General features: G+C 34.1%; 2 protein-coding genes across 2 annotated transcripts; one reads left to right on the plus strand and one right to left on the minus strand.

Moving 5' to 3' along the window:
- Positions 1 to 4,660: 4,660 nt before the first annotated feature.
- Positions 4,661 to 16,878, minus strand: LOC145597776 (uncharacterized). Its single transcript, XM_081654022.1, has 14 exons — positions 16,584 to 16,878; positions 16,439 to 16,489; positions 16,269 to 16,329; positions 16,138 to 16,170; positions 15,209 to 15,333; positions 10,434 to 10,568; positions 9,797 to 9,873; positions 9,424 to 9,683; positions 7,464 to 7,520; positions 7,194 to 7,362; positions 6,029 to 6,086; positions 5,860 to 5,945; positions 5,707 to 5,763; positions 4,661 to 5,142 (listed from the first exon to the last, which is right to left on the minus strand). Exons 1-14 carry the CDS (start codon positions 16,765 to 16,767, stop codon positions 5,062 to 5,064), a joined length of 1,434 nt encoding a protein of 477 aa, XP_081510148.1. The 5' UTR covers positions 16,768 to 16,878; the 3' UTR covers positions 4,661 to 5,061.
- A 1,970-nt stretch (positions 16,879 to 18,848) lies between these two features.
- Positions 18,849 to 27,695, plus strand: LOC145598052 (plant UBX domain-containing protein 8-like). The gene is made up of 11 exons (XM_081654341.1): positions 18,849 to 19,189; positions 20,592 to 20,653; positions 20,829 to 21,375; positions 21,482 to 21,565; positions 21,664 to 21,782; positions 24,521 to 24,773; positions 24,964 to 25,161; positions 25,246 to 25,389; positions 26,710 to 26,853; positions 26,940 to 26,996; positions 27,296 to 27,695. The coding sequence occupies exons 1-11, from the start codon at positions 19,106 to 19,108 to the stop codon at positions 27,401 to 27,403; spliced, it is 1,800 nt and encodes a 599-aa protein (XP_081510467.1). The 5' UTR covers positions 18,849 to 19,105; the 3' UTR covers positions 27,404 to 27,695.
- Positions 27,696 to 27,852: the final 157 nt, after the last annotated feature.

Consider the following 27,852-nt stretch of genomic DNA (forward strand, 5'->3'; position numbering starts at 1 on the left):
TATGAATTTTCTATAAATTTTTATAATATGTTCATTTCTATATTGGTAAATGTTCATTTATAAATCATTAGATGTTCATTTTAATAATAAGGAGTTTTTGTTCAAACTAATACGAAGTACATTTTATGAATTGCATTTTAAGTATTTTTTTATCAATAAAAATGAGAGCAAAGTTATTTATTTATATGGATTGCTGCGTTCAAATCATTTTTATTATTAGAAATATTGCATCATCCAATGTACATTTTTGTTTATTCGTTTTTCAACATATGTTTATTTTTGTATCATTAAATGTTCATTTCAAGAGCTATGTGTAAGTTTTATAGTAAGATGTATAAAAATACATACGTCTTAGAATTGTATTTATATAAATAAAGAGTTGTTAAATATAAATTTCCAATATAAAATAAATTCAATTTAATTACAATAATAATGCATTTTCATACAACTATACTATTACATGTAATTGTTTGATAAACACGAAAGTGAACATTTCCATCATCCAATGTTCATTTATGTTTAATGTTTGTTTTCAGTAGTTAACTATAGGTTTATTGTAGTTGTATTTGAATATAAATGTTGTACTCGTGAATTTCAATGATTTTTATTCTTTTAAAGACGCTCATACATATTTTAACTAGTGAACATATTTTAAAATTTGTTATTTTGTCTATTTATAATATATATATATATATATATATATATATATATATATATATATATATATATATATATATATATATATATATATATATATATATATATATATATATATATATATATATATATATATTTGTGTTTATGGGATTATAAGTTGTACATGTGACTTTTATTGATTATCAATGTTTTGTAGTTTCATAAATAATGTTCAGTTATGTAACTATAGATGATCACATATATTTTTACATATGGTAATTTAACTGTAATTGATCAAATGCATTATTGTGACTGGCCATTATTGCTATTATATGTGTTCATTTGTTACATGTTTAATTATCTATTAACATGTGAATGATTGTATACTAATATACAAATGAACATCTATCAAAATGGAAAAGAAAATTTATTAAATAAAAAACCCACTACGAACTAGTTTAATTAATGCTTACTTTTCTCAAGATTTTTTATGTTCTTCTCTAAAACTATTTCCTTCGTACTGCAATAAAAATGAACATTCATCAAACACCTTTGATGTTCTAATAATCGTATGTTAATATGTGAAATTTTCAATGACCATGTTATTATTATGTGATTGAACATTTACCAAAATAAAAACGAACATTCATCAAAATAATTCTCCACTTCAAACTATGAAAAAATGAACATTATTACACGAATGACTATAAATTATTAAATACATATGAATTGAATGAGCATTTGTCTTAATTAAATGAGAGTTTTTCGAAAAAAAAACATGTGAATGATAGTATACTAATGTATAAATGAGCATTTATCAAAATGGAAATGAACATTCATCAAAAGAAAAATTTCACTACGAATTAATTTTATTAATACTTACATTCTTCCAGAATCTTTGTTTTCCTTTTCTGGAACTGTTTTCTTTGTTGTACAAAAAAAAAAAAAAAAAAAAAAAAAAAAAAAAAAAAAAGAAGAAGAAGAATGTAATGATTTGATTTACTAGTTTTTGAACAAAAATTACTTAAACTATAGTAAATACTTTCATGATGCATTTTCCACAGTTGATGTTTCAATAATTGTTTTGAAATACAATCACAACAAAATTTTTTTTAGTAAAACCTAGGTTTCATACTCTTTTTTGAACCAAATATGAACAAAACCACTTATTCTTTCGAATTTCAATCTTGTTTTGTTGAATTTTGTAGTGATTGAACAATTTTTATTGATAATTTGTCTCAAATTCGTAGAAATTTTGGGTTTGAAAAAGTAGATCAATGGGTTTAGAGAGAGAAAATGGGTATAGAGAGAAAAAATGGGCAAGGAGAGAGAAAATGAAATAAAATGATGATTTGAATATATATTTTTTTAATCTATAGGTGGGTAAAAAGTGTGTACAGAAAATGGGGTTGTTGGGTTTGTTTATGTATTGTTTAGGGATGAGGGTGTAGGGATAGATAGCTACACTAGAGTCTAGGAGTATATAATTACAAAACTCGTCCAAAATCGGGTCGGGCCGGTCTAGCTTTGATCACCTCTAGCCAAAGAATATAAAGTCTTTACAAAAAAGAACATGATATCCTGGTTTCTCGGGTGTTTGTTTTTTTTTAAAGAACATATTGTATAATGTAAAGAACATATAGTTCAAACTCAAAGAACATACTAATCAAAGTTAAAGAACATATTAAGCTCGCGTTTTTTTATAAATATCTGTAATGTTTTTTTTTCGCCCATGTTCTTTTAAATATACTTAATGTTCTTTCCGGGTGCACCAACCACACATTAAGAGATGATATTAACTACTTGTATAACGTATAAAATTCCTTATTCATTTAATTTATCATCTAAAAACCACGAGTACACAATTTATATAATTATTATTAATAAATAAATAAATAAATAAATCTTAATCAAGTCAGTTAATCAACGGGAGACCCGTTGTTAAGGGTTAGGTCATGCATGACCTAAAATATAGTATAACATGAATCACGACGCCTAGGAAACATGCACTTCGACCTGATAGCTTCTGCTTAAAGCCTCAAACATACTATTAACACGAATAATTAAGCCAATTAATCAACCACTCACATTTTTACAGGTGGACTAACTATTAAAATAATGTGAAAAGTAATGACCTCTAAGCGTAATACAGCTAGTTAATTAATTAACATTGGTGAATTAATTATCCTAGAATAAAATAACAATGTAATGCCATGTTTCCTACATTGAAGACATACGACATGAAGTATGGAAAGAGGCGAAATTATGATGGCTAAAGTCTAAGCGGTTAATCTAAGATATAATTTTATTATTTGTGAATGTGTACCAATTAAGATAGTATGAATAAGTAAGATTAGAGTTAACATGATTCCTACTAATGTCATTTAGCTCACAGAAAGGACACTTGATATAAGTCTACTTAGGTGTATATGACTTATTGAAAGAAGTTAGAGACACTTCGTAAATGAGCTGGTTCATTCACAGAGTACTTGTTTTAAACTTGTTTGTTAAGTTAATAAATAAGGTTGAACAAAAATGTTAAGCTCATTAAGTAGACCAAGCTAAAACGAATTTATGTTTGACTTGTTAATGTTCGTGAACAACTCTTTTAAGTTCATATATAAGTTTGTTCATGTTCAAGTATGAAGCTCACTCGAGCTAAAAATAAATCATGCATTTTAGAAGCAATCTAAATGCAATTGTATATCTTTACTAGAATTTGAAACTTAGGGCATGTTCTGATTTACTGAATTGAGTTGAACTGAGCTGAAATAAATTGTTTATGAGAGAAGGAAATTAAGAACTGAACTGATTGGAGCGTAATTGAACTGAACTAAACTGAAATTAAGCTGAAGAGAACAAGCCCTTTAAGGTTGTATTGTAACATGAATACAAGAAATTTTGACCATAGGTTTTATATAAAGATAAACGAAAAATATGATTTTTAGATTAAATGGATGAATAAAAAGTATATGATTTTTTTGTAAAGACACCTCAAGCTCATTTATGTACTCAAAATTGAAAGAGTTCCACTGAAATCATGCTCTATCTAAATTTTTCTTAAAGAGGTGTCAAAAACTGATCCGATTTGAATCTGGCCCAAATAAAAACCGATTCAAATTTCAAATTGTATGGACACAATATAATTTTGCATGATTCAAATTCAGAAATAGATCCAACCCAATCTCATCAAACCTGACCCTTACACTTGAATTGACACCTCTATTCTTGAGGCCCACTTAACGTGTTTATCAAGTTTGGTTTAAGCTTGTTAAAGCTTTGGCTTATACTTGAAATGCAATGTGCACTGCGCATATTTGTGAAATGCTCAACAAGCCAAGCATGAACAAGAAAGTTTAAAAAGCTTGTTCGAGCATTAGCTTATCTCCAACAATTATAATCCTTACCAAGCTTAGCTTGAATAGACTTAAACTGGATTTGATTCTTTTGCAGCTAGATATTGCTAAGATGGCAAGCTTCGCGTATGGGCACACTTGAACTCCAGTAGGAAGTAGCAACTTGAGCTTGTCCAACCAAACTGCCCAAATCTTGGCCAAGCTATAAAGCTTGTGAGCATGGTTGAACCATCCGATGGTCCAATATAAGATCATTAAGTTCGTTAATTTTGCTGACGATTATATGATATGTTGTAAGTTTAATAGATCCCTAAGTTCATCAGTTGGGTTGTTTGCATTATATATTTTAAAGTGGGGTGGGAGAATCAATTCACAATTTATTCAATTCCGTGATAGCAAAACTTGATGCAGATGGTGTGTTGTTACTATGTTAGTAAAGATATTTCACTTCAAGTATGCCTTATTGCACTTGTTGCTGGTGTTACACACCATATCGCTGGCTCGCTGCACACGGAGAAGCTTATTGGCAAGCAATCCTGGGTCAAAGCCATTTCCAGTATCCACAATATTAAATATGGAGCAAGACATTTAAATTAAGATGGAGAAAGTGTGGTCTATTCAAGTGTAGTGTTCATCAAATCAAATACAAATTCAGAGGCAAACCTATATGAAAGAAAAAATCTCTTAGTAAATCAGAATAAGATAAAATTATGGGAAATTATTTATCTCTACGTGCTAATCTTGGATCGTGATTGCCTGAAAATATAAATACTGTATCTAGCATCTAATCAGTGTAAAAAACTACTGCTCTAATGCCAAAAAATCACCGAATTTCTCAATGTTACAACAAAGATTATCCCTAGTCGCTAAGGATGGCCAAGTATACAACTACCAAAGCGTAATACCTTCCATATTTTCACAATGACACATTGCTTATGGAACCGTCGCCTGATGATTAAAGATGGTCAACTTTACTTTTGAGCTCTGTACAGCATTGGCCTTTAAAGCACCACCATAATTAACCAAAACATTTGGTGAAGTTGGAAAGACAGCCGGATGACTTTGCAACTCAACTTTCGGTAGTAATCAACTTACCCAACCATCTGTCATGGTTAAGCATTGCACTTGCATTATCAACCACCAATACGATCTGAAAAACAAAACAAGATATTAAGAATCTTATCTAGAATAATTTATCATCAGGAGTCTGGACAATAACACTAATATAACATTAAGACAATGCACACGGCTAAAACAAGTAAACAACTAAAACCACCTAGTATGCATTTGAACCTACTATCCATTTAAACATACATTTCAAAATGTTGAATAAATCGACAACTAGAAGCATAATGTTATGAGTACATACTTCAAAGCACACCACGGAGGAAATGGTCAATTTATAACACAGGTTCGCAGTTAAATTTTGCATTGTTAATTGTATTGCCAATTTCATTTCGCTCTAAAGTGGTATTAAAGAATATTACTTTGGGAATGATTTAGAAATAAGAAGGGCATTAAAGCCTTAATATGTTGTAATTCATTCATATATTCAAGAAAAGATCATAGTTAGGCAAAAATAACGTAAGCCACAGCCCACAGGGGGCATCCCTTCGCTTATCAGAAGCATTGGGCTCCAAGTATTAATTCAAATGGGGGGACATAGAAAATTTTAAATTTAATTAGAAGAGTCGTTATAATCAGGGAAGCAAACCTGGAGAGCAGCATAAGCTATAGCAGTTGCATAGTAGAAGTTTGCATTTCCAGTTCCCTGTCAGAACGATCCAGTAAAATTACAAAACTACTCTCACATTAAGGTAGCCGATAACATCGGGGAAAAAAAAAAAAGAAAAAAAAAGAAGCATACCCTCCATATCCAAAGGTTGTGCATAACAGGACTTAGGAGATTAACACCAACATACCCACAGAAGAGGACAAAAGAGAAATGCATATCTGCCAAAAAAAAAAAAAAACAATTTATTAATTCACATCCACTTATATATAGAGAAGAATAATTAACGGATTTATGGACTTACCTGCTAATTGATTGATAAACAAGCCAAACAAACCAAGATATAGAGCGGAATCTGCAACCTGCACAATATCAAACAAGAAATAAAACGGTGTGGGAACAATAAGTACACATAGTATGATAGTGGGACTGATAACTAGTCTGAACAAATCTGTTTGGAAAAGTAAAAAGTTCTGATGATATGACAGTTAAATTGAAATTGATGTGTCATTCTAGGTCTTGTCTTCAATAAGGCTAGACAGACCAAGCTTGTGTTTACCATTTCTTTTCCATCAAATTCTGAATATGACTTTCTTTAAGGACAAGTGAGCAAATATAGTACGTATAATCCATTTTGGACAGGTCTAACAGACCAACTTGATTCCAGAGTAATGATACAATTTTTTTTTTATTATTATTTTTTTTTTTATTATTATTATTATTTTTTTATTTTACTGTTCAGCCATATTAGCTAACTGGCTATCACCCAGCTCAAAAAAGCATCCATTTATTACATTGAAAGACATGAAACCTTTTAGCTGTAAGTCTGTAACTATTATAAGGGTATTGGAAATCAATGACTTGCTGTACAAAGTTACAAAGAAGATTTTTCAGAACCTCTGGGTTTAGACATTATATATAGCACGGTAATAAAATATAAACATGTTTTTCCAAATAAATTGGTCACACGTTATGAAATAATGGAATAAAAGTTCATTCAGCTGAAATTGTAATTGCAGAAACTTGAATGGTTTCTACCCTAGTTGACTAACAGGATTTAACTGACCTTTCTTATATTCAAGTTGAAGCACATCAAAACCAGCAAAACGAAAATACTCTTCATCACATTGCAATTATAAGGTCAGCCTCATTTCTATACAGATATTCTGCAAACCTTCAGGAATACACACCCTCTATCCTTTTCTGCAACTACTTATGGTTCAACCTAAAGCCACAAACAGAAATTCTAAACAGATGTCCAAGACAGTATGATCACGAAAGCTATATCTGTATCACAGTGTGCTAGTTTTTGACTTTGATTAGACATATTATTCAGAAAGTTTGACAATAAGCACATGACAGACATCTTTTGCCACACCTGAACAAACTCTATATATATAACAATTTAAAGCTTAATAACTGCAATACTCAAGAAAAACACTATAGTTAATCAAAGATGGGTTACTTACTGATGGATAAGTCTTCAGCATTGAACAGATTGCAACATAGACAAAAGCCAAGAAACAAGGTCGATGTTTCATCCGTATGGCCAATGGCAATATCATGAAGAGAATGTTCATGTGGATCACTAGCAGGAAAAAATTTCTGAAAAAATCAAAAACTTCTGCAAAGAAGTACCTGCAGTTAGCATATCAATCAGATTAGCATTGTCACACCAAGACTTAAAAATCAGCTGAACACTACCCCTGTATCTCCCCAACTTATTGTTTGTCACTCACCATAAAACACCTATATTTGGAGACAAATCTTCCACTGTCAGAATAAACCCATAGGTCCTGCAGAAATACTCAAACAAGTCAAGCCACAATGTAACTATAACCATTTTTATAAAACATATTTAATCAAATTATAGTTCAAGAAAATATGCAACAGTCTTAACATTCTTCCCACTAGTTTGTCCCAGTCAGATTTGCACAAAGATTAAGATTAGTGGGGAAAATTAATAGTAATAGGCTTATAAAAACATTGACCAATAAAGGACCCGTAGACATTTGAAATATAAGCATACATATTAAACCTAAAGTGGTAAGTGACCACTTTAGATTTAAAAGGTGCACATGTTGCTCAAGCATGACTCCAGAGAGCGCTTACTGGTAACTTCACTTTAGACCAAAACCCAGCTAATACTACATCTTGAAGTAAACTTGTCAAATAGGAAGTTGTTTAGGCATAATGAATTTGTTTGCTAAAGTGACTATGCCAAAAAAAAAAAAAAAAAAAAAAAAAAAGAAAAAAAAAATCATAGAATATTCAACTTAGTCGAAAAGTCAGAAAGCAAGGATCATAAAAATAAAATCACCAATATGTGGCATTTTTATGTTTTTTTTTTCAAGGGAAAAACAGTATTCAACATGGTCTCTCAAGTTCGCTTCAGTTTACTTAATAGTTGGAAAAGGCAGATCTAACAACAAAATCAAAGTCTTTGGCCAAAACAAGCCCATACGCCACCATGCCATGCTTGTGTGCCTAAGCCAAGTTTCCCTAATTTTCGCGTGCTTTATCGTGATATGCTGTGCCTAATTGTGTTTAGTGGATCAGTCTGGCCCATGGCCTGGTACACACAGTAACGTGCCCACACTGTGCCCTTGTTGTGCATTTTATTTTGTGCTAAGTTGTGCCATGCCTCAGCCTGGTCGGCCCAATGTGATCTTAAGGTCGACTACATAAACCAAGAATTTACTTATCGTGGTCAAACACGAAGAACCCTCTTCTTCCACATGCTTCTATCTAGTGCAACATGCTCTAATCCCAGTGTATATTTGTCATTCTTAATTCCTTTTATTAAAGTACTTTTTGGCCCTTCGTGGCTTCATTTGAAGTTTCCATTATCCCATTTTTCATCTTCCTAACAAGTGCAACCTCTAATCAACATCTCACATAGTCACATGGCAGCCAAACTTCTCTTATTTTATCCTCAATATCTGCGATTCCAACTTTCCTTCTGATCTCATTCCTAATGGCTAATTCTACCCTTCAAGATGTTCCCACACATCTATATCAACATACACATCTGAATGTTCCCCTTCCTAAATGCTCAATATTCTGACCCATATAGTAATGTCGGTCTAATTGCTGTCCTATATCAAAACTATTCTTTCAATGTTGAAGGCACACTACAATCGCAAAATAACCCAAGTTTGAGGGGAAATATATGAATGTATTATTACTGCCTTTACTGGTATAGATGCCATAGGACAATACCATTGCTCCAAAACCTCAGTAAAGGTTTCTGCCTAGAGCAAAATAAGGACCATATTATATACAGGCTTCCCCATACAATTATAGAGAAGATATTTAGCCTTATCCTTACAGTTGCAAGGAAGTTTGTCAGTTTGTGTCCCAAATATAGGTTTAAAGGGCATAATTGAACGGAAAGGAGATTTATCAAGGGAATTGGTCATCATATTAGAAGGGAAAAAAAGAAAAAAAAAAAAAAAAAGAAAGGAAAAAAAAAAAGATAATCCAAATGAGACTCTTACTGGTAAAGAGTACCACAACATATAATACCATTGCCCTAATGCCTCTCTATAACAGTTCTAGCCTAGGGCAGATGGGGGACACATGTATACATGGTTCCCCATACAAATACAAAGAGGATCACTTAGCCTCATTCTTATAACTGAATAGAAATGGTTTCTAGCACTCTGAATGATAGAAAACTCATTTTCTTTTAGCTACCTTTTAAACATCTCTTGTAAACCACCATTCAGTCCGACAGAGATTCCACACAAAACCAGAATATATACTGACCAAGCTGATGCCCATAACAGGAACAAAATTACTGGCTTCCATGTAAAAGAAGGTAATGCCGAACCAGATTTTAGTTTGACATGGTGCAAGCTACTATCACCAGAATTTTTTGTACTGTCTCTGGAAATCTTCTGCATGAACAATTTCTTTGGAGGAGCATCTGGACCGTAGCCTAGCAAGAGGATCACCTAGAACACATATATGCTCACTTGAAATTTTAAATAAATGATCCCAAAAGAAGTGAATAATGTTTGCTTCTAACACAGAGATAGCAGGGAGTCAATGTCAAAGAAAAAGATACCGGTATAACAAGAACTGCTGGATAAAGTGATATATGAGTTGCCAATACCCATCCAACGGCAGCCAGAGGTATTAATCCTGCATCAATTTATTTCAAGATGTTCAACACTAATGGAATCACACACTAAAAAGAGAGAGAGAGAATTTGAAGATTTTGAGGTCTATTAAAGATATTCTATAATTGTCACAAGTAAAGAAGATAAAGGTAAAATGAAATAAGGATAGACGACAGAGATGTAGGGTACAGAGCAAGCCAAAGGCAAGGAAAGATTAATTCAATGGTCAAATAAATCAAATTCTTCCTTCTACCTTAGCTATTTGCATGTTAGATACTTGACACTCCTACATTTGCATGAACACTCAAATGTTTCATTTGGCACCAAAAAGACACATATATACTTGTGTAGCCGAGTCTAAATAATGTAGAGTTCAATAGTCCGAAGTTGAAGGATGATAGTGAACCACAAAATTACAGCAATTAATATGTGAATAGGGCTTACAAAGAAGGCAATTTTTTTCAAATCACGTATTTATGCAAAAATACAAATCGGTGGGGCTTCAGGGCCAATATAGCAATCTACTGCATAAATAAGAAAAAGACAAGCAACTTAAATAGAATAAAATGGTTGGTGTCTTACGCATACATGCTCCATAAATAGACAAAATCACAAGAAAGTTCTCAACGGGAGATGTCGAAGATCCCACACATGTAAGAATCGTCAAAGGATTCCATAGGTAAAATAGAGCTGAAATATCCCCAGAAGCATAAATTTCTGAAATATAAACAAGTTTACATTTAGTTAGTTCACTGCTCAGTGCTCACTGAGGTATGGTAATGTAAAGATAAATCACAGGATAATAATTTTACATGTAAACAAAAGAGAAAAGTTGGGGGTTTGATCCCTCCTTGCCTACAAGGATACAACCAATTCCAAATAGAAAAAGAACCAAAACCCCTGATTTGGCTAGGATAAGCCCATTTTAGTTAGAGGGGATGAGGTAGACTCAATTGCCTTTGACTAGCTTATTATGTCTGATAGACTTCTTATAGTTGGACAAGGAAAAAAAATACAGTTATTTTTTATTTTTTTTATTATTATTATTTATTTATTTATTTATTTTTTTAACGAGTTACAATAAGACAAAATATTAATGAGGTCATGAAGACTCCTTTTTGACTATTAACTATATATATATAACCAATATAACAACCTCTGCTTCAAAGAACCAATGGAACATAGCATAGGGAAGAGAGAAAAGCTTGGTCAAACTCTAGCCATTATAACTCAGATTACTCTAAATCATTCTAATTCTACATGTATGTTTGTGTTGGAATGGAATCCCCTACTGATTCACAATCAAAACATAGAAATTGCAACAACACCATCATTGAGAAACTTTCCCTGAAAACAAACTGTTGCAGAAAGCTGCAACCTATTGCCCTCTTGATCACAGTACAATATCAATTTAATCAGGGGTACGATATCAATTTAATCAGGGAAGAATATCCCACCAATGACAGCCTCAAGTATCTAGTTTATATACACCCTTAAGGCTTTAAGAATAGGAGAATCCATGCAACATAGACAAGCTGCTCAGATGTTTTTACTTTTTAGCACGCCACTTGATGGAATAACATGGTTGCAGATAACTTGCATACTCTTTAAGCTTATTCTCTAATGAGCTTAATAGTGGCATTGATTGCACTGCATTTACCTTAATGACACTAGCTTTCTTTAGTTTCATATATGTCACGGAATTGCTCAGTGAGCTAGTGTAAGGGATAACTAAGATGAGATAAGACAAGCTTAATCACTCTACCTCGGTTAAAGACATTACAGTATTACACATCATGTCCAGGCTCAAAAGTTTAGATTAGACTAGGTTGTCCAGATGCATAGAATTTATAAGATATGCTATGTACAATAATATAGAGATAAATTGTGCTTTTAGCATTTTGTCAGCTCATTAACAATTCAAGCCTTCACCTACTTCTACTACCTTGTCCTCTAATTTTCATCATGACTGACTCCAAAACAAGGTCTGTCACCACCTGTAATAACCACCACCACTACCAATGCTTATAGCCACCGCAATGAAATCCTCTCATTTTTGTCTCTCTCGTGAAGCTGAATGGGAAGTTACCAATTTTACCAGCATTACAGTTCAACAAGAGCTTAGCAACTAAGGTTCAAAGAAGATAAATGTCCATAAATGATATTTCGTAGATCGAATTTGCATGCTCTTCTAGATGTTTCCACCTCAGAACTCCTCGAGGTGGCAACTAGAACTAGCTCATACAACCCCTTGCTCTGAAGCCTCACTTTCTTCCCATGAGCCATAAAATGAAGTTCTAGATGAATTTGCTAATCCGATTGCTTCTACAGAGCTGTACTCTCCTTAACCACTTCTTTGAACTCAGAATGTTAATAAATACTTGGGAAAAATTAAATGCAAGCCAATTCTCTCAATTCAGGACACATAAGAAAGACCCACATTGAGAAAAATTCAAAACCCATGTGAAAGTAAAACCCCATAGTTTTCCCTGGATTAAAGGAAGCCCTTGAATTAGATCCTACTTCTTACTCCATTGATTGTAGACTTCTGATTAACAGTAACAACAGAAGAAAAGCTTCAATTTTTCTTGCTCTTTCTCAGTAGTTCTAATTCATTTTTGCACCTCCACAATTTATGCCTCTACCAGTTTCTTATATTTGCTTTCTCGCTCCTCTTTTGGTAACAGTGTAACACTGCTTCAGATATTTGAATCAATTTCTGTCCATATCTGTGTTTTCTCCATTTTTCCAGATATTTTAGAAAACTTTCAGATAAGTGAAGAATTCTTTGTATTTCCCAAGAACAACAATTGGATTACAGTATCAGAATTTGAAGTCCATATATAAAAAAATAAATGTAGGTTCCCAAACACAATCTTTCATTAATTTTTGTTATTTTATAGATAAACTTCATTTGATAGGGAATTTGATGAAACTATAGAGGGCCATAACTCAAAATGTCCACCAAAAATCAAGGCACAAGAAGGAAAAAAAAAAAAAAAAACCTACAATTTTACTAAAAATCAATAAAGCACCCACAAAATAGCCAAAAAAAAAAAAAGGCAACCTACAATAGAATTAAACCCTTTCCAGTTTCCTACAAACAAAATTGAATCTGATCAATCCAATGAATCCCAGCAATACCAAACAATCTCTGCCAAAGTAACAACAATATGGGACGATGCAAATCATTCTTTGTCTCCTCGCTAGGAGGACATACCAAACACACATGAGGAGAAAGAGACTTATACAATATCAAGTTTGAAGACTATCCATTTAGAAGCATTGTGTTTTCCAGCAATAGCATTACAGACTAAAACTTTTACCAGCTTTGGAACTTTGCTTCATAACAAAAGTACAAAGGGTTTCTTTGTTTCAACTTATTTATAATTATTGTCTTATTTCAGACAAAAAAATGCTGACAGAATAAGTTCTACTACACTGAAAATAAGTTTGGACAGACTCACATATAAGTTCTACTCTGTGGAAAATAAGCTCTCTTAAATGATTAAGTTAAGATAAGTTCAAATAATTTAAGTTCAAACAAAATAAGTTGAAGTAGAGTGAGCATAAGATGGGGACATTGACTATTAATTGTATCAAGAAAGAAAAAGACAATATCATCCACAAACTTACGCCTTCCCAAGAGAACCCTTAAGAAACCCAACTCTTCCACCCTCGAAAGCATCCTACTTTATATATACCACCTTAAAAATATATAAAGATAGGTGAAAAAGGATCACCATGTCAAATCAAACCACTTTTCGGGCCTCACAATCACCAAGTGCTTGTTTGTTCGCAAGAAATAAAAGGGGAAGTAAGACTTAATATGAATTGTATACATGACAAGTTGTGTTTGGCATAATAGAGCAAAATGGGAGAAGTGGAACTCTCGTAAAAAGTTGAATTCCTATGAAACATGGGAAGTGGCATACCTACCCTCCCCTTGGTAATTAGATGTTCCCATGAAGTACAAATGCCAAAATGTAGACCTAACATAAGTAATTTACTAAGAAGTTCACACGGAAGTTATTTATGTTAAATAAAACTTTCCAAGGGCAATTAATACCCATGTGAACCAAGCAAGTGCTAAAAAAGAATAACGCACACAAGAAAGACACCCTCGAAGCCATCCTTTTCACCTAGGACCAAAACCCTTGTACTATTTATCCAAAATTTTCGAGAAACCTCATCACAAGCTAAATGAAACAAGTGATTGCCCACCTCTACAACAATCGTCAATCACCTCATTACTTACCTATGTTGAACCCAAAACTTCAATGCCCCCAACAAAAGTACATTGGTTACAAGAAATCATGCTAGGTAAGATCACACTTAATCGCTAAGAGACAACATAGCCAAAATATATTGTAAACACCAATGAGTAGACATGAAACCCTCAAACTTACTAACCCTTTTATAATAAGAATTTGAGAGTAACAAAGGTAGTGACTATAATCTTACATACTACTCCAAGCTTTAAAAAGCTCATAGAGCACCTCAAATAAACCATTTCTAGCAAGCAAGATCCTAGCTTATCAAGCTTCATATTAAAGACATTCCTCTTGAGCTCATCAACATCATCTCTACTGTATCATTCTCGCGAATATAATCCTATTTCAAGCCCATTAACAAAAGAACGAACATCCGCCTCTTCCTTACTAACAGACTCATAAATAAAAGAAATCTCCTTGACAATAACATCTTGAACCCTAATATATTCCTTACTCACTCAACTTCAACCTCTTTAATATATCTTCTCCTTCACTCACAAGCAACCTTAATAAATAAATTCAGACCGTTGTTCCCCGCTTTCGCAGTTTTGTCCCTTAATTTCATTATAAAACACCTACTTTTATTCTTTTTCGGCAAAACATCTTCTAATTCACTTTTTAGATTTTCTCTTCAAAGCTTTAACTCACTAATTAAAGGCCATCACATTTTGCCTAACCAAGGTTGGTATCAACCCAAAATATCCTCTCTTCCTCACCATAATCCCACCAAACGTCTTCAAACTTCCAATATCCGACTGATCCGTAACTTTAAAATCATTTTAAAACCACTCCACCTTTAAACAGAAGTTACTTTCCACCAATTTTAAATTCAACTCTTAAATTGTAATGATGAACCCATATGTTCCTAAATCTATAAGAAGTACAACCCGTAATTATCTTATTGATATAAGTATATAACAAGATTTCAACAATCAAACACCTTGAAATTAATTAACTATATCACAATTAAAAGACTTAGTGCACTGCCCTACAAACCCGCATTCAAAATTACATATACAAAATTCATATAAATATATGTTATCAAGACACTAAAAACTAATCTTTTTTTACATTGAAAATTACCTGAGGTTCCCAATATTTTATCAAGGCTAAGAGCTTTCAAACTCTGACTATATGCTGATTGAAGCTTCTGGCCAGTTGCTCGGAGAAGCAATGCAGCAATAAAATCTGCAATCACAAAAAGCAAACTGTATCCAAGTGTTGATATTGACCATGGAAAATCTTTTTTCTATTTAAGTTGGATTATTGGCTGTTTGAAAGAATCCAGAATAATCCAGTACTTATTGTAAAGCATGAGCTCAAAAGGTCAAAACACAAGAGCACATTGATCCAAATGAGTAGATAGCAAACAAACCAATGACAATAACTTCAAGTCCCCAGATCCAAGGAAATAACAGGGAAGAAAGAGGCAAAAGCGAAAATAATGAATAAGCAAAAAATGTGCCTAGCAAAAAATTTGCATGATCTGACACAACATCACATTCCCAAAAGTTATTCATAGTAAGTCTCGACAATGCATATTAACTACTAATTTTTTCATAAGGTTCTTCAATAAGATGTGATTGTCACATTACTATTTTTGAAGAGTTGGAAATTGTTCATAGTTGAATTTCTCATAGTCATTTGGAGTGAATGAAGCGGACCATGCAGACATGAATGTTTTTAAGGTTTTTCTAGTAGAAACACGAAAAGGTTTGGGTAATGTGGCAACTATTTTTGGACAAAGGAGTGGCAAAGTATGAATTATAAATAAGCACAATTTAACAACAGAAATTACATAAAAATATCGGTGTTCAAAAATTAATTGCAGGTCAAATATTATCAAAACTCACTAGCTAAAATCAACATCTATAAATAGCATAAAGCAATACCATCAAATAAATACAAACACGGAAATCTACTGATCGAAAGCATGAAACTTCAATGCCAACATATCAATGATACCAGTATATGGTAATCCACTATCAGAGGAGGTTGAAGGAAAGATTTACCTGCACAAAATGTGGCACGGTAGCCCATCAATTCTGCTCACATTGCAACAAAAACATCATCAAGTTAGCTACAATTAAACTAAACTAGTACTCACAATCACCAATACAAAACAAAGTCATGGACAATTTACTTTTGAACAGTTAAAGGACCAAGCACAGAAAGCAACAACGGAGAACCATGATACATAGATCCTGCAAAATCCCCACATAAAAATTGAACAAATTAAGAAAACCCCATTTCAAAATCAATATAAATTGATCAAACAAAATCAAAATTGGGATCTTTTTTCTGATAACAAACCAGCATAAGGTGAAATTGATGCCTGCTTCTTCAACCAATAACCCTCAGCAACTGTCAAAAAATCAATCAAAATTACAAAAAGGGTGGGCAATTAAGCATTTAAACCAAGTGGGATTTCAGCTAAAAGAGAGAAAGAGAGATTTACGGCGACGAAGGGAAGTAACAGGGGTGGAGACTTCGGGGCGAGAGGCTAACTGAGAGAGGTTATCTGGGAAGACGAAGATGAGTATGAGTCTGAAGATGATTGCTGCAATTGCCCATTCCCAGAATCTCTTTACCTCCTTCATCTTCGTTGTCGATGATTTTGCGTTGCATTCGTCTTCACACATTTCGTCCGATTATCTTTGTCTTCCCCTTCTTCAGTTGAAATGGATCTTGAGTAGCACGGCGTAGTGATCAGTTCGTCTCCGGCGGAATGGATACACGATACTAACTTTTTCTTTTTTTTTTTTTTTTTTAATGCAATAGTTTGACCGGTAAATTTGTTGTGGTACAACTTTGACCACTATATCACCTGCGTCTTGTGTGGCCGCTTATAAATGAACAAAGTAACCCTTAAAACACAAACCAAATAGGCAAATAAACCCCTAAACAATAACCGAGTACGGAATAACCTTATTATGGTTGGCCACACCGTGTGGACAGTCACAACTATGCATAAGAATTTTTTGCAAAACCACTATCTCGTTTTTTTATGTTCCATTTTGACTAGCTTTGATAATTTATAGCTAGGCCAAAATATAGTCATGTGTGATCTTGTTAAATAATTCTCGATTTGTATTATTTTAATATCATATGTTTATAAGTTTTACATATTAGTAATTAAAGATATTCACGATTGTGCATTGACAAGCGTGAAAAAAAAAGTTTTATAAGCATTAAAAAAAAGAGAGGTTGTATTTTCTCCTCTCATAATCCCCACCCAAACTCACTATTTTTTTCTTTCGTTTCCAAATTTATTTTTTCCTACTAATAAAAATAAGCGGAAATTTTATCAAATCAATTCCATCTTTGCCAAAGCTCTGATACTTTAAGGAAAGTGGTTAGAAAAAATAAATACTAACTAAATTTACATTAGTTTCTCATCTTGCAATGAGTCGAGCTACTTTCATTGCTCTTTTAACATGAAAACATGAAGATGAGGAGTAGGATAAGCCTAATCTAATAATATCATCATATAGGGTAAATATTTGTGAAGTGCCAACATTCTTTTTGTTCACTACACCAATTACAACAATTGCATCACACTATAAGACCAAGCAAAGCTTGGTGGAGTTAGTGGGGAACTCACCCTGCGATTTTGAGGTCACAAGTTTGAGTCCCACCAACTAAATTTGCTTGGGAGTAGAGGGATTCCCTTACCTCTCCTCTCTATTCTAAAGTGTTGACCTGCGGAACTAGATTGGCTTAACCTGTGAGAGGTGCCGGTTCAATAGGGTCCTTCATCTTACCTTTAATAAAAATGCATCACAATATGAATGTGAGCACCGACATTCACCTTGATCCAGCCAAGCATACAAGAAGACTAAGCAGAATTGAAAGACTCACTTTGCTTAGGTAAAATAGTCTTCCACAAAGCGTACATAACTAACTATAACTAAGACTGAATCGAGAGTAACTTGTCACACGATGACAATTTTCTTGATGACCGGCACAACAAGTTCCATATGATCTAAGGCAACTTCCATATGCCAATGTGCCTTTACTGATGCATGTGTAAATGTGTTTGTGGTGCAGGCTAGTGTCATTACATGTTTTTATCTATTTATTAACTTGTTGCGCATATGGGGAAGGTTGGTCTGGATCAAGTCTCGGGAATCTGACGCCGCACGAGTAGCTTGCGCTCATCCCGTGACAAGTTGTAATCTAACGTAGGTTCTCTACATTTGCCTTAGCCGCTAACTACTTAAACCGTACTGCAAATGATAAATCATAGGCATATGTAAGTAGCTTAACAAGATTATAATGTCTTAACAAGATTAAAATGTTCCTTTTATTTCTTATCATTCTTGTACACACATTTACTACAAGTATAATTATAAGTCAAATGTTATAATATGTACATAGTAGAATAAAATACTTTGTAATTAAGTTTCATCAAAAGAATAAATTTTTTCTTTGAGTTTTACGCGTCAAGCCTATCCTCGCTCTACAAATATTTTCAAATCGACTTTGTAATTTTGAAAAGTTTGCGAGCTTTACGCGTCAAACTTATACTCGCTCTAAAAATATATTCAAATCGACTTTGTAATTTTGAATTGTTTGCGAGCTTGCGAATTGTTTGAAGTAAGTTTTTACATGACCAAAAAAGCAACAAAGGTGAGCTGTTTTTTTCCCTAGGGTCCTTTGCTTGTCATGTTTTACTACTCTAGTCTACTTGTTTTGCAAGGCATTCTTTAATCTTATTCCAACTTCCAAGTGTAGAACAATTGAGAGATTTCTTGTGTCAAACAAAACCCAAAATCAATTCCCCTTCATTTTCACCTTCTTCTCCACCGCTAACTGTAATCCCCCAATATATAAAGAACCCCCAAATATTTGGAAAATTCTCTCTTTTTTTCTTTTTCTTACCAAATTATCATTCAAAATCCCCTTTAAATTGTACCCTTTTGAAGAATCTTCCTCTCTCTCATCTCCATTGAAATTGTTTATTCAAACTCTACTACAATGGCGACTGTTAATCGGGAAGCAATTGATACTTTTATGAGCATCACCGGCGCACCTGAGGCTGTTGCTACGCAAAGGCTTCAGGTATTGATTAAACTTGTATACTCGAATTTGGGTTTTGATTTTTGTACGATTTCAGAGTTGGGTTGATTAGGGTTTGCTTTATTTTCTTGTTTTGCTTCTTTTTGATGGAATTTTGGGTAGTTTTTGTATGGATTTATTCTAATCAGTTATTGTAGTTAGTTTGATGGGAATTATTTGTATTGTACTAGATTCATTGTCATGGACATGAGCTGAATTTGGATGGGCATTGATGATTTTCTGCAATTGACTTGACTGATTGACTGATTGATGATAATGTGTGTTTAGTACTATTGATCAAGTGGAGTTGAATAAAATCCATTGGCAGTTTCTATAAGGGTCTTGGCAATTCTACCTTTCCGTGTGTTTTGATGTGTGTAGTTTAGTTAGTTCACTTATGATTGCCATTATACTGATTAATATGCGCCTTGTGGATTGAAATTGTGCTTCTATGTATTTGTTATTAAGCTAATACAAGCACATCTTTTGCGCGGTTTCATGGATTATTTGTCTGTTTGTGCTCTGTGCTGACTGCTGTATGGTGGTTGCTGGAATCAAAGAGTGTTTAAGAGTAACTGAGAAGTACAGTCCTATTAGTGGCATGTTGCTATTCTCCACCTATGGCATACTTTATTACCTGTGAAGAGTGGTAGAAAGATGCTCTACTGTTGTTTTTCAATTTTTCTCGAGTTTGATGTAGTTTTTGAAGAATAAGTTCAATCAATTGCTTAATTAACCAAATAGTTCCAATGAAACATTAGAAGATGAGATGCAATTCAGCTTAGGCTCTCAGTCCTTGGCCTTGAGCCAGTTCATTTCTTGAGGATTTTGGCTTGGTTTATTAGTTGTGATCATGTGTGTGATAATGTACTTGGCTCAATAGAGGATCAGCCGGAGGATTAGGTGTGACTGGATCGATTGAAGATTTGTGCTAAATATGTTTTGAGTGAGTTATGCTAGGTTCGAATGGTGCTCCATAAATGCACAAATGGTCATGTGTATGCCGATAGAAAGGGGTATACATGGTCTTGAGTGAGATTTTTTTTTTTTTTTTTTTGACAAATGGTGTATATATTAGATATTATAGACGACATCACAATAGTGTGGAGAGAATCATTAAGATATACTGAGGAAGTTACTCTCTATAATGTTTTTTAAAGGTTGTTATCAAACCATCTGTATACCTGTTATTCACAATTCTGTCTATGTTAAGGCTTGAGCTGCTCTGTTCTATGTATTCTGTGCTTGAAAGCTAGCTTCAAATTTTTGATATGTAGTTGCTGTTGTACATGTACCATATTTTTTGGAGATAAGAAGAATTACACGTACTTGTAAATGTTTGTGCAGCTATGTTCTTTTCTACTCTGTATGGTGTTTTTTGTAATACATTTTTGTATATGTGTAGGAGTTCGGTGGCAATCTCAATGAAGCTGTTAATGCACATTTTAGTGAGGGGGATAGAAATGTGTAAGTTCTTGCTACATTACTGTGCTTTCCATGACCATCTTTAGCATTTACTACTGGGCTACCTCACTTGTAGAGCTTCTTGTTATATTCAAATATAGTTCTTGTCGTACCTCTGGCTTCTTTTTTCGACCAAATAAATGTATATGTAATTGTAACTTGCTCTTCAAAAATCTAGCATGCAGGATGCCCCTATTACTGGTACTACGACACCAAATGATCTCATGGATATAGATGATCCCCCAGTAACAGAGCCTCGTGGTCCTGCGTCACTATTATCTGCTGCCAGAGGAACCAATCCCTTTTCCATACTTGATCCAGCCTTTGGGAGGAGCCTATTTGAAACTAGAAACCTTTTCGATACCAGTTCTGAGATCATGGGACGTGCCCCATTTGTCTCTCAGCCAAGGGAAGTTAGAGAAATTCCCATAGAAGTCAAGGATGGGGGTGAAAATTTAGCTGCTCCTTCTGGTCATGGTCCAAGGATAGAGGATGTCACAGACTCTATTGATGCAGAGGGACCTCAAACACATGGAACTGTCATTGTTGAGGATGAAGATGATGATATAATCCCTGGGAATTTAGGAGGTGTTTGGAATAGCTCAAGACCTAGTGCACCTCAATTTGATGATTCACGAGATTATGCGACGAATGACATTGAAGAAGAAATGATTCGAGCTGCCATCGAGGCTTCCAAGAGAGATGCTGAACTTCAAACCACTCAAGTTGGCCCTGTTTTCCTCTATAACTTTGGAATTTCTATTAATTTATGTTGTTTACCAGTCTTTAGTTTTTTTTTTTTGGGTAACAATTCCTTCTTCTATGTTATAGGGGTTGGATGATGTTGGCCTGCAGCAAGTGCCTCCTCAACGAGATGATGCCGAACTTGAACACGCCGTATCCTTATCTTTGAAGGTTAGGTTAATGGTCTACGATGTTTGACTGATTTTCTTTTGTAAATTTATTTATAGCTCCTGACATTTGGTGATACTGCCTTGTTAATGTCAATTTAGACAGCAGAACAAGAAGTTCTTCAAAGAGAGTCGAGTCTCAAGGCTGGAGCTTCTGGTTCAACTGCTAATGAGCCTCTTGAGGTGGAAGAGCTAGGGAAAATAGAAGAATCAAATAGAAGGTATATATTAGCAGGTGCAATAAGTTATGTTTTTCTTGGTTACTGATTGATAAGCACGTCTGGATAAAGAATTCCTGATCTGAATAATCTGAACTTGATCTAAATCTTGTTGGAAACAGGTCAACTTGATAGTAGCCTAGATTATGCTTTAGTGGTACTTTTATCATTCTATGTGCTACACCTTCTACTATTTGTTGGAAATTAAGGTGAATTCAATGGGTATATGTATTAAGCCTGGTTATTGGGTGGCAGGACGGGGCTGTTCATTGATAGAAGAGCATGGCTAAAAATTAAAGGGTTTTGACCCTTTACATCTTTAATGTGCAAGGCTTTTATAGGGTCACTAGTTTATAGTGATGTTATAGGGTCACCACTTAAACCCCCAAAATTTTTTTATTTTTATTTTTTTTAAAAAAAAAAAAAAAAAAAAAAAAAAAAAAGAAGATTTAGGCCTTTTTTGGTTGAAGGGATTTGGATGGAAAAAAAAAGAAAGGAAAGAGTTTAAATCATGTTCCCATGTTTGGTTGAATTAATAACAGGAGAATTCAAAGGAAAGGAAGGGAAGGGAAGGGAAGTGGGAGGAAAGTTCCTTTACAAATTTTTAGTTTTCCTTTCCTTTCAGAATTGGAGTAATTCGACTAGAAAGAGAAAAATAAAAGATATCCTTTATTAATTTTCTTTCCCTTCCATTCATTTCCTTTCATAAATCAAATGTTGGAAAATAAAAACACCTTCCTTTCCCTTCTTTTCTTTTCTTTTCCCTTCCCTTCCCTTCTCTTCTTTTCCTTTACTAATATTGAACCAAACAAAGCCATAAGATCTTTAATGTTTAAGGTGATTATTCACCTCCCTTGATGCTTGCGTTTCTTAACATATATTCTTTCATGTTTATAAATAGAAAAAGCCTTTAATCTGATTTTTACACTTGAAAAATACATCAAGCACAGTCTATGTTACCTGGACACGGCATTTTGGCCGGCATACCCGGGTCGATACGACGCGACACCGATCCGGGTATGAAATCCGTTCCGGATACTCCATTTTGTTCTCGGGTACGACGGCCATTGAAGGAGTTGAAGCTTTGAAGAAGATGAAGACGGTTCTCAAACAATTTCGAAGATGAACACGATTACGAGTTTTCTCAATGCAGTTTTCTCTCTCTTTCTTCTTTCACGTGTATTTACTTATTTAATTTCTGAAGTTTTTGACTTTTTTTCTCCCTCCTCTCTCCTGATTTACCTAGCAGTAACATTTTTTTTTTAATATATGTGCTTAAGGGTGGCGGCTAGGGTTTTGTTTTAATTGGTAAAAAGCTTAAAAGGCCTTAAACCTATGTTTCTCTATCAACAACTTGGGCTTTTTTTAAATAAACAACTTGGGCTTTTTATTTTGTTTACTTTTTTTTAGCAATCCACTCACCTAGATATAAAAATCTATCAATAAAAACCACCTATATAATTTTTGATATATTATGGACAAAATTATTGCCGTATCCGTACCCGAGTCCAATGTTAAGACGGTGTCCCCGTGTCCTAAATTTTTGAGAATGGCGTATCCGACACTCGGATACGTACCAATATCGGATACCCGTACCCGTGTCAATGTAACATAGAGCACAGTAATCTAAACACATTCTCTAATGGGCATAAGTTACTTGACTCAAACCTTCCACCGAAAAGTGTCTTTGTGGGGAAGTGGTGTGTTAACCTTAAGGAACGTGCCGACGAATAAATCTGAGCACCTCGGTTACGCCGAAATTATATAATGATCCGGGGCATTGCCTGGCCAAAAACTAGTTTTGAGAGAAAAAGTTAGGGTTTGAATATTTGAATATGGTTATTGGTGAAAATTATAATGTAATTTTTGTATTTTTGTATTTCTCTTTCCTCCGTTGGGTTGGATTAAAATTTCAAATCACCCATGTACTCTTTTGTTATTCAATTTAGTGATTTTGACTAGTAATTTTCTGGTTTTTAATGGGAGATTTACAATGAAAAAGTGACAAAACACATAATGCAAGAACAATGCTGTCCAATATAATGCGATTTTTTTTAAAAAAAAAAATCAAAACAATTACTGGTAATGAGGGAGTGAAGAGAATGATAAACACAGTAGAACAGATTGGATCTCTCACATAAAGGGTTGAATGAGTAAAGAGAATGTTTTAGAATGTAAATTGGCTGTTTTTCAATTTTAGCCCGTTTTGACCCACTTTACTTTTACACCAGGCCCTGACCCAGCCCTAACCCTCATGGCCATGACCCAACCCACTTAAACTCTTCATTGACCTGCCAGCGACACACCCTGCTAATATCCGCACCTGCCCCAACCCACCCTGTAACCAGGGCTAATTGTACTGGGTTTCTTTCTACTTTCTTTCCTATTCTTTCCCATTGCACTTCTTTCACCCTAGGTGGAGTGGGTTTTGGATTGGGAGCCCCTTCTTGCAGACTTAGAAGCAGAAAAACATGAACCTTCTGAACCAGATGCAATGGAGCCGGGATCATCTTTATACTGTCTTTGACTAAGTATATTGTACCTCTTTTTATTGTTAACATTTTGGCTTTCTTTTTTAAGCATATCTCTTCAGCATTCTTTAGAGCTGTGTTACCTATGAGTGTCTGCACCTCATATCATTTACCCCTCTCCATGCTTGCAAGAAAACAATAATTATCTATGCAATTTGTTCTTCACAATATTTAACCCTATTTTTGTCCATTTTCTTATCAACCTCAAAGGCAAGATGTTAGTTCTTCTGACAAGCCTTCTTCAGTTCACCATAAGAAAGAAGCAGGGAGCTCATCCATCCAAGATGAAGCCGATGATATGGATGAGCAACCGCTGGTTCGGAATAGGTCAAGGCGTAGGTCATCCACTTCAACGACCCAAGGGGAAGTTGCTGAATCAGATGTTAGTCCTGGTCTGGATCCTCCACAACCAAATGTTGCTAGTGAGACTCATCCCAATGGAACTGCTTTTCCTTCAGATGAGGTAATAATATCCCTTAACACAGTTCAGTATGGTTGTTTTGCTTGTTAATAAATGCAATGTTTCTTGAAAAAATGGAAATAGTAGATATCTAAGTGGCTTATTATTTTTTGTAAAATTATGAAAGCAGCAAAAAGAACTGAGAGTGGAGGTTAAAAATGGCTGTATTTTAATCATTAATTTGTTCTTGTAGTGGGGAGGTATCTCCTCTGTAGAGCATGATGAAGCGGTTATGTTGGAGGCTGCTATGTTTGGTGGAATCCCTGAGGGTGGATTTCGTGCACCTTATGCTCCAAATCACCTGATGCACCCTGGCTTTGACACATCATGGAGAATGCCTCGTCCTCCTTCACCTGGCCTTGTTGCCCAGCGTGCAATTCGGGAACAGCAAGTATGAGGAGTTTTCAAATTAAGTGTTTTTTTTTTCTTTCTTTTATTTTTACTAAATATATATTTTTCAATTCGATCCATGCAGGATGATGAGTACCTTGCTGCATTGGAAGCTGATAGGGAAAGGGAAATTAAGGCTGTAGAGGAAGAAAAGGCAGCTAGGGAAGCTGCATTGGAAGAGCAGAGGCTAAAGGAAGAAGAATCGCGTAGAAAATTTGAGGAGGAACAGGTATTGTTACAACTTCTTGTGTGTCTTAAGCAACGGGCGTTACTCTCCCAATGCATGGTTTTATTTGTTGCACAGCTTCTGTTTTGTAGTCTGATCTTTTTGGCCCATATGTCCCTACTTTATGGTAAATGGTGGTTTGATACTGAGCTCTTCTTAGCTTTTCTCTACATAGCTCATTTTACTTAGTCGCTAATAATCAACTTTGTGTGAGATACTTGTCTTTGCTGTTGGGGTTAGCGGATCAGGTCAAGACACAAGTAAAAAATAATGAATTTTCGAATGACACAACCTTGCATTAGTTTGTAAATGATCTTCTATCCTGATCAATTTTGGGAGCTGTAATTGTGACTTTGTGAGTTTTAAAAATGAAAGGTCAAAATTTACGGCACACTGACTTAAGAGTACCTATGTACTCCGTATATGAGTTGCTTTTATCTTGACCAGGTAATCCTCATATCATGATTGGTCTTGTTTATTTATTTATTTTTTAATTTTTTGGAAGAAGGATGTTTTGGAACCTTGTATTTTTTTCACAAGCAACCTATTGATGCATGTCAGGTTTAGGTTGACATCAACAGGATATATACTAGGAATTTGTTAGTTCTCATGTTTCATTGCTGTTGAGTTTGTATTAAATAAATAATGGCCATTGTGAAACTAACTTCACTCAAATTAATTCCTATTGTCCATTGTTAGCCAAAAATTTATCACGCTACCCGATCTAACTGGCTAAAGCTTTTCATTGGTTGCTATTGTGTGTGTAAAACTCCATGAATTTCATTTTATCGAACTTGTACGCTTTGAGTGTTATTTTGGCTTTCTCTTTTTTATTCTTTTCTAAACTTTAGCTTCCTTAATTCATTTTCAATTTATACTACTACGTATATGTCTCTATGTAATATATGATGTACCCATTACAGTGGACTCTACTTTCTAGGAGAGATTGAGGATTGAGTGGACAAATGTAATTATTCTAGGGTAAAAGGAGATTGAGATGGTGATTGGGAGTGCAAAAAATGTACCTCAAAATAGAAAGTGGGTAATTGGGAGTTTGTAATGTCATCGATTTGCCTTTTCTTTTGATTGTAAATTGGTAGTAGTTGTTTGTGCTTTTTATTTTGTTTTTTTTTTTTTTTTTTCCCTTTTCTTTTCTTTTCATCCATGAGCTTTTTTTTAACAATTCTTGATGATGGTGAAAATTGGGTGACGGTATTGATTTATGTTGAAGGTTAGCATATTGCGAATTATCTATGGTTCATTTCTTAGCTATACTTGCCTATATCATAATTTTCCAATTCTTAAGAAGTTTTTCTCTGCCAGGAGCTTGAGAGGCAATTGGCTGCAAAAGAAGCTTCCCTTCCTGAGGAACCATCATCGAATAATGAGAATGCTGTAACTCTTCTTATTAGAATGCCTGATGGCAGTCGACGTGGCCGCCGGTTTCTCAAGTCTGATAAATTGCAGGTATATTCTTGTAAATAGTTGCTTCTGTTTAGATATGATTGTCACTGATACTCTAGTTGATAGCTAACTGATCATTGATCCTGCAGTCACTTTTTGACTTCATTGATATTGGGAAAACAGTCAAACCTGGCACTTATCGATTGGTAAGTTTCAATTTCTCAACCACTTAGATGAAAGTATACAATTTTTTTAGCAGTTACACAACAGATACTTTGTGTATATACTTGTTTGGATTGAAGTTCAACCAATTATTTGAAGGCTGAAAACTCCATTTATGCATCTCTTTTAATCAACATGGTTTTTCTGGTGACACTAATCAGGATACCTTCTTAAATGTTGAACTTGTGTATTGACTTCTTTAAGAGCTTGCTTTACTGCACACCATATAAATCGTCATCTTTTAATTTGTCTCATATCAAATTTGCTATGTGGCATTGTACAGGTAAGGCCTTACCCTCGCCAAGCATTCAGCAGCGGAGAGTGCAACGTGAGCTTAAACGAGCTTGGCCTCACAAGCAAACAAGAAGCTTTGTTTCTGGAGTTAATTTGAAACACTCCAAATTTGTAGAAATTAAAATGTCCAATCCCATTCAGTAATTATTAGAATTATATATATAATTTACATGCACATGGAAGTTTATATGTTTGGGCTGATAACTATCTTTTCTAGTACAAGTAACTCCCATGTGTTTAAAGGAGTTAGAAATGGAAAATCATGTTCATGGGCAATTGGTTGTGTGCTTTTATTTGCTTGGTTTTATGAAATTATTGATTTGGTTTTTGAGGTCTTCACAAATTGTTACTCGTACAAAGTATCCCAATATGGAATTTCATTATAGTAATTCGTTTTATAAAGTGTAGTGAAAGTGGAACTTCTCTAAACAGAGGTCAAATTCATTTAGATTTATTCTAGTCTATGGCCAAATTAAATCGAATCAATTCTTTTTAGGGCTGGAAAAAGCCTAATGTGTGGTACATCGGCCAACTTAAATCAATTTC

This window comes from Chenopodium album, chromosome 20, assembly GCF_948465745.1.
Source record: "Chenopodium album chromosome 20, dcCheAlbu1.1, whole genome shotgun sequence".
NCBI lineage: Eukaryota > Viridiplantae > Streptophyta > Magnoliopsida > Caryophyllales > Amaranthaceae > Chenopodium > Chenopodium album.

Excerpts from the sequence above, each read along its gene's own strand:
- LOC145597776 (XM_081654022.1), bottom strand. The coding sequence starts at position 16,767 with ATGTGTGAAGACGAATGCAACGCAAAATCATCGACAACGAAGATGAAG. Across the intron at positions 5,946-6,028 it reads GTTTATCAATCAATTAGCAG|ATATGCATTTCTCTTTTGTC; the intron begins GTAAGTCCATAA and ends TTTTTTTGGCAG. Across the intron at positions 5,143-5,706 it reads TAGCTTATGCTGCTCTCCAG|ATCGTATTGGTGGTTGATAA; the intron begins GTTTGCTTCCCT and ends TTTGTTTTTCAG.
- LOC145598052 (XM_081654341.1), top strand. The coding sequence starts at position 19,106 with ATGGCGACTGTTAATCGGGAAGCAATTGATACTTTTATGAGCATCACC. Across the intron at positions 20,654-20,828 it reads AGTGAGGGGGATAGAAATGT|CATGCAGGATGCCCCTATTA; the intron begins GTAAGTTCTTGC and ends TCAAAAATCTAG. Across the intron at positions 25,390-26,709 it reads GAAAATTTGAGGAGGAACAG|GAGCTTGAGAGGCAATTGGC; the intron begins GTATTGTTACAA and ends TTTCTCTGCCAG.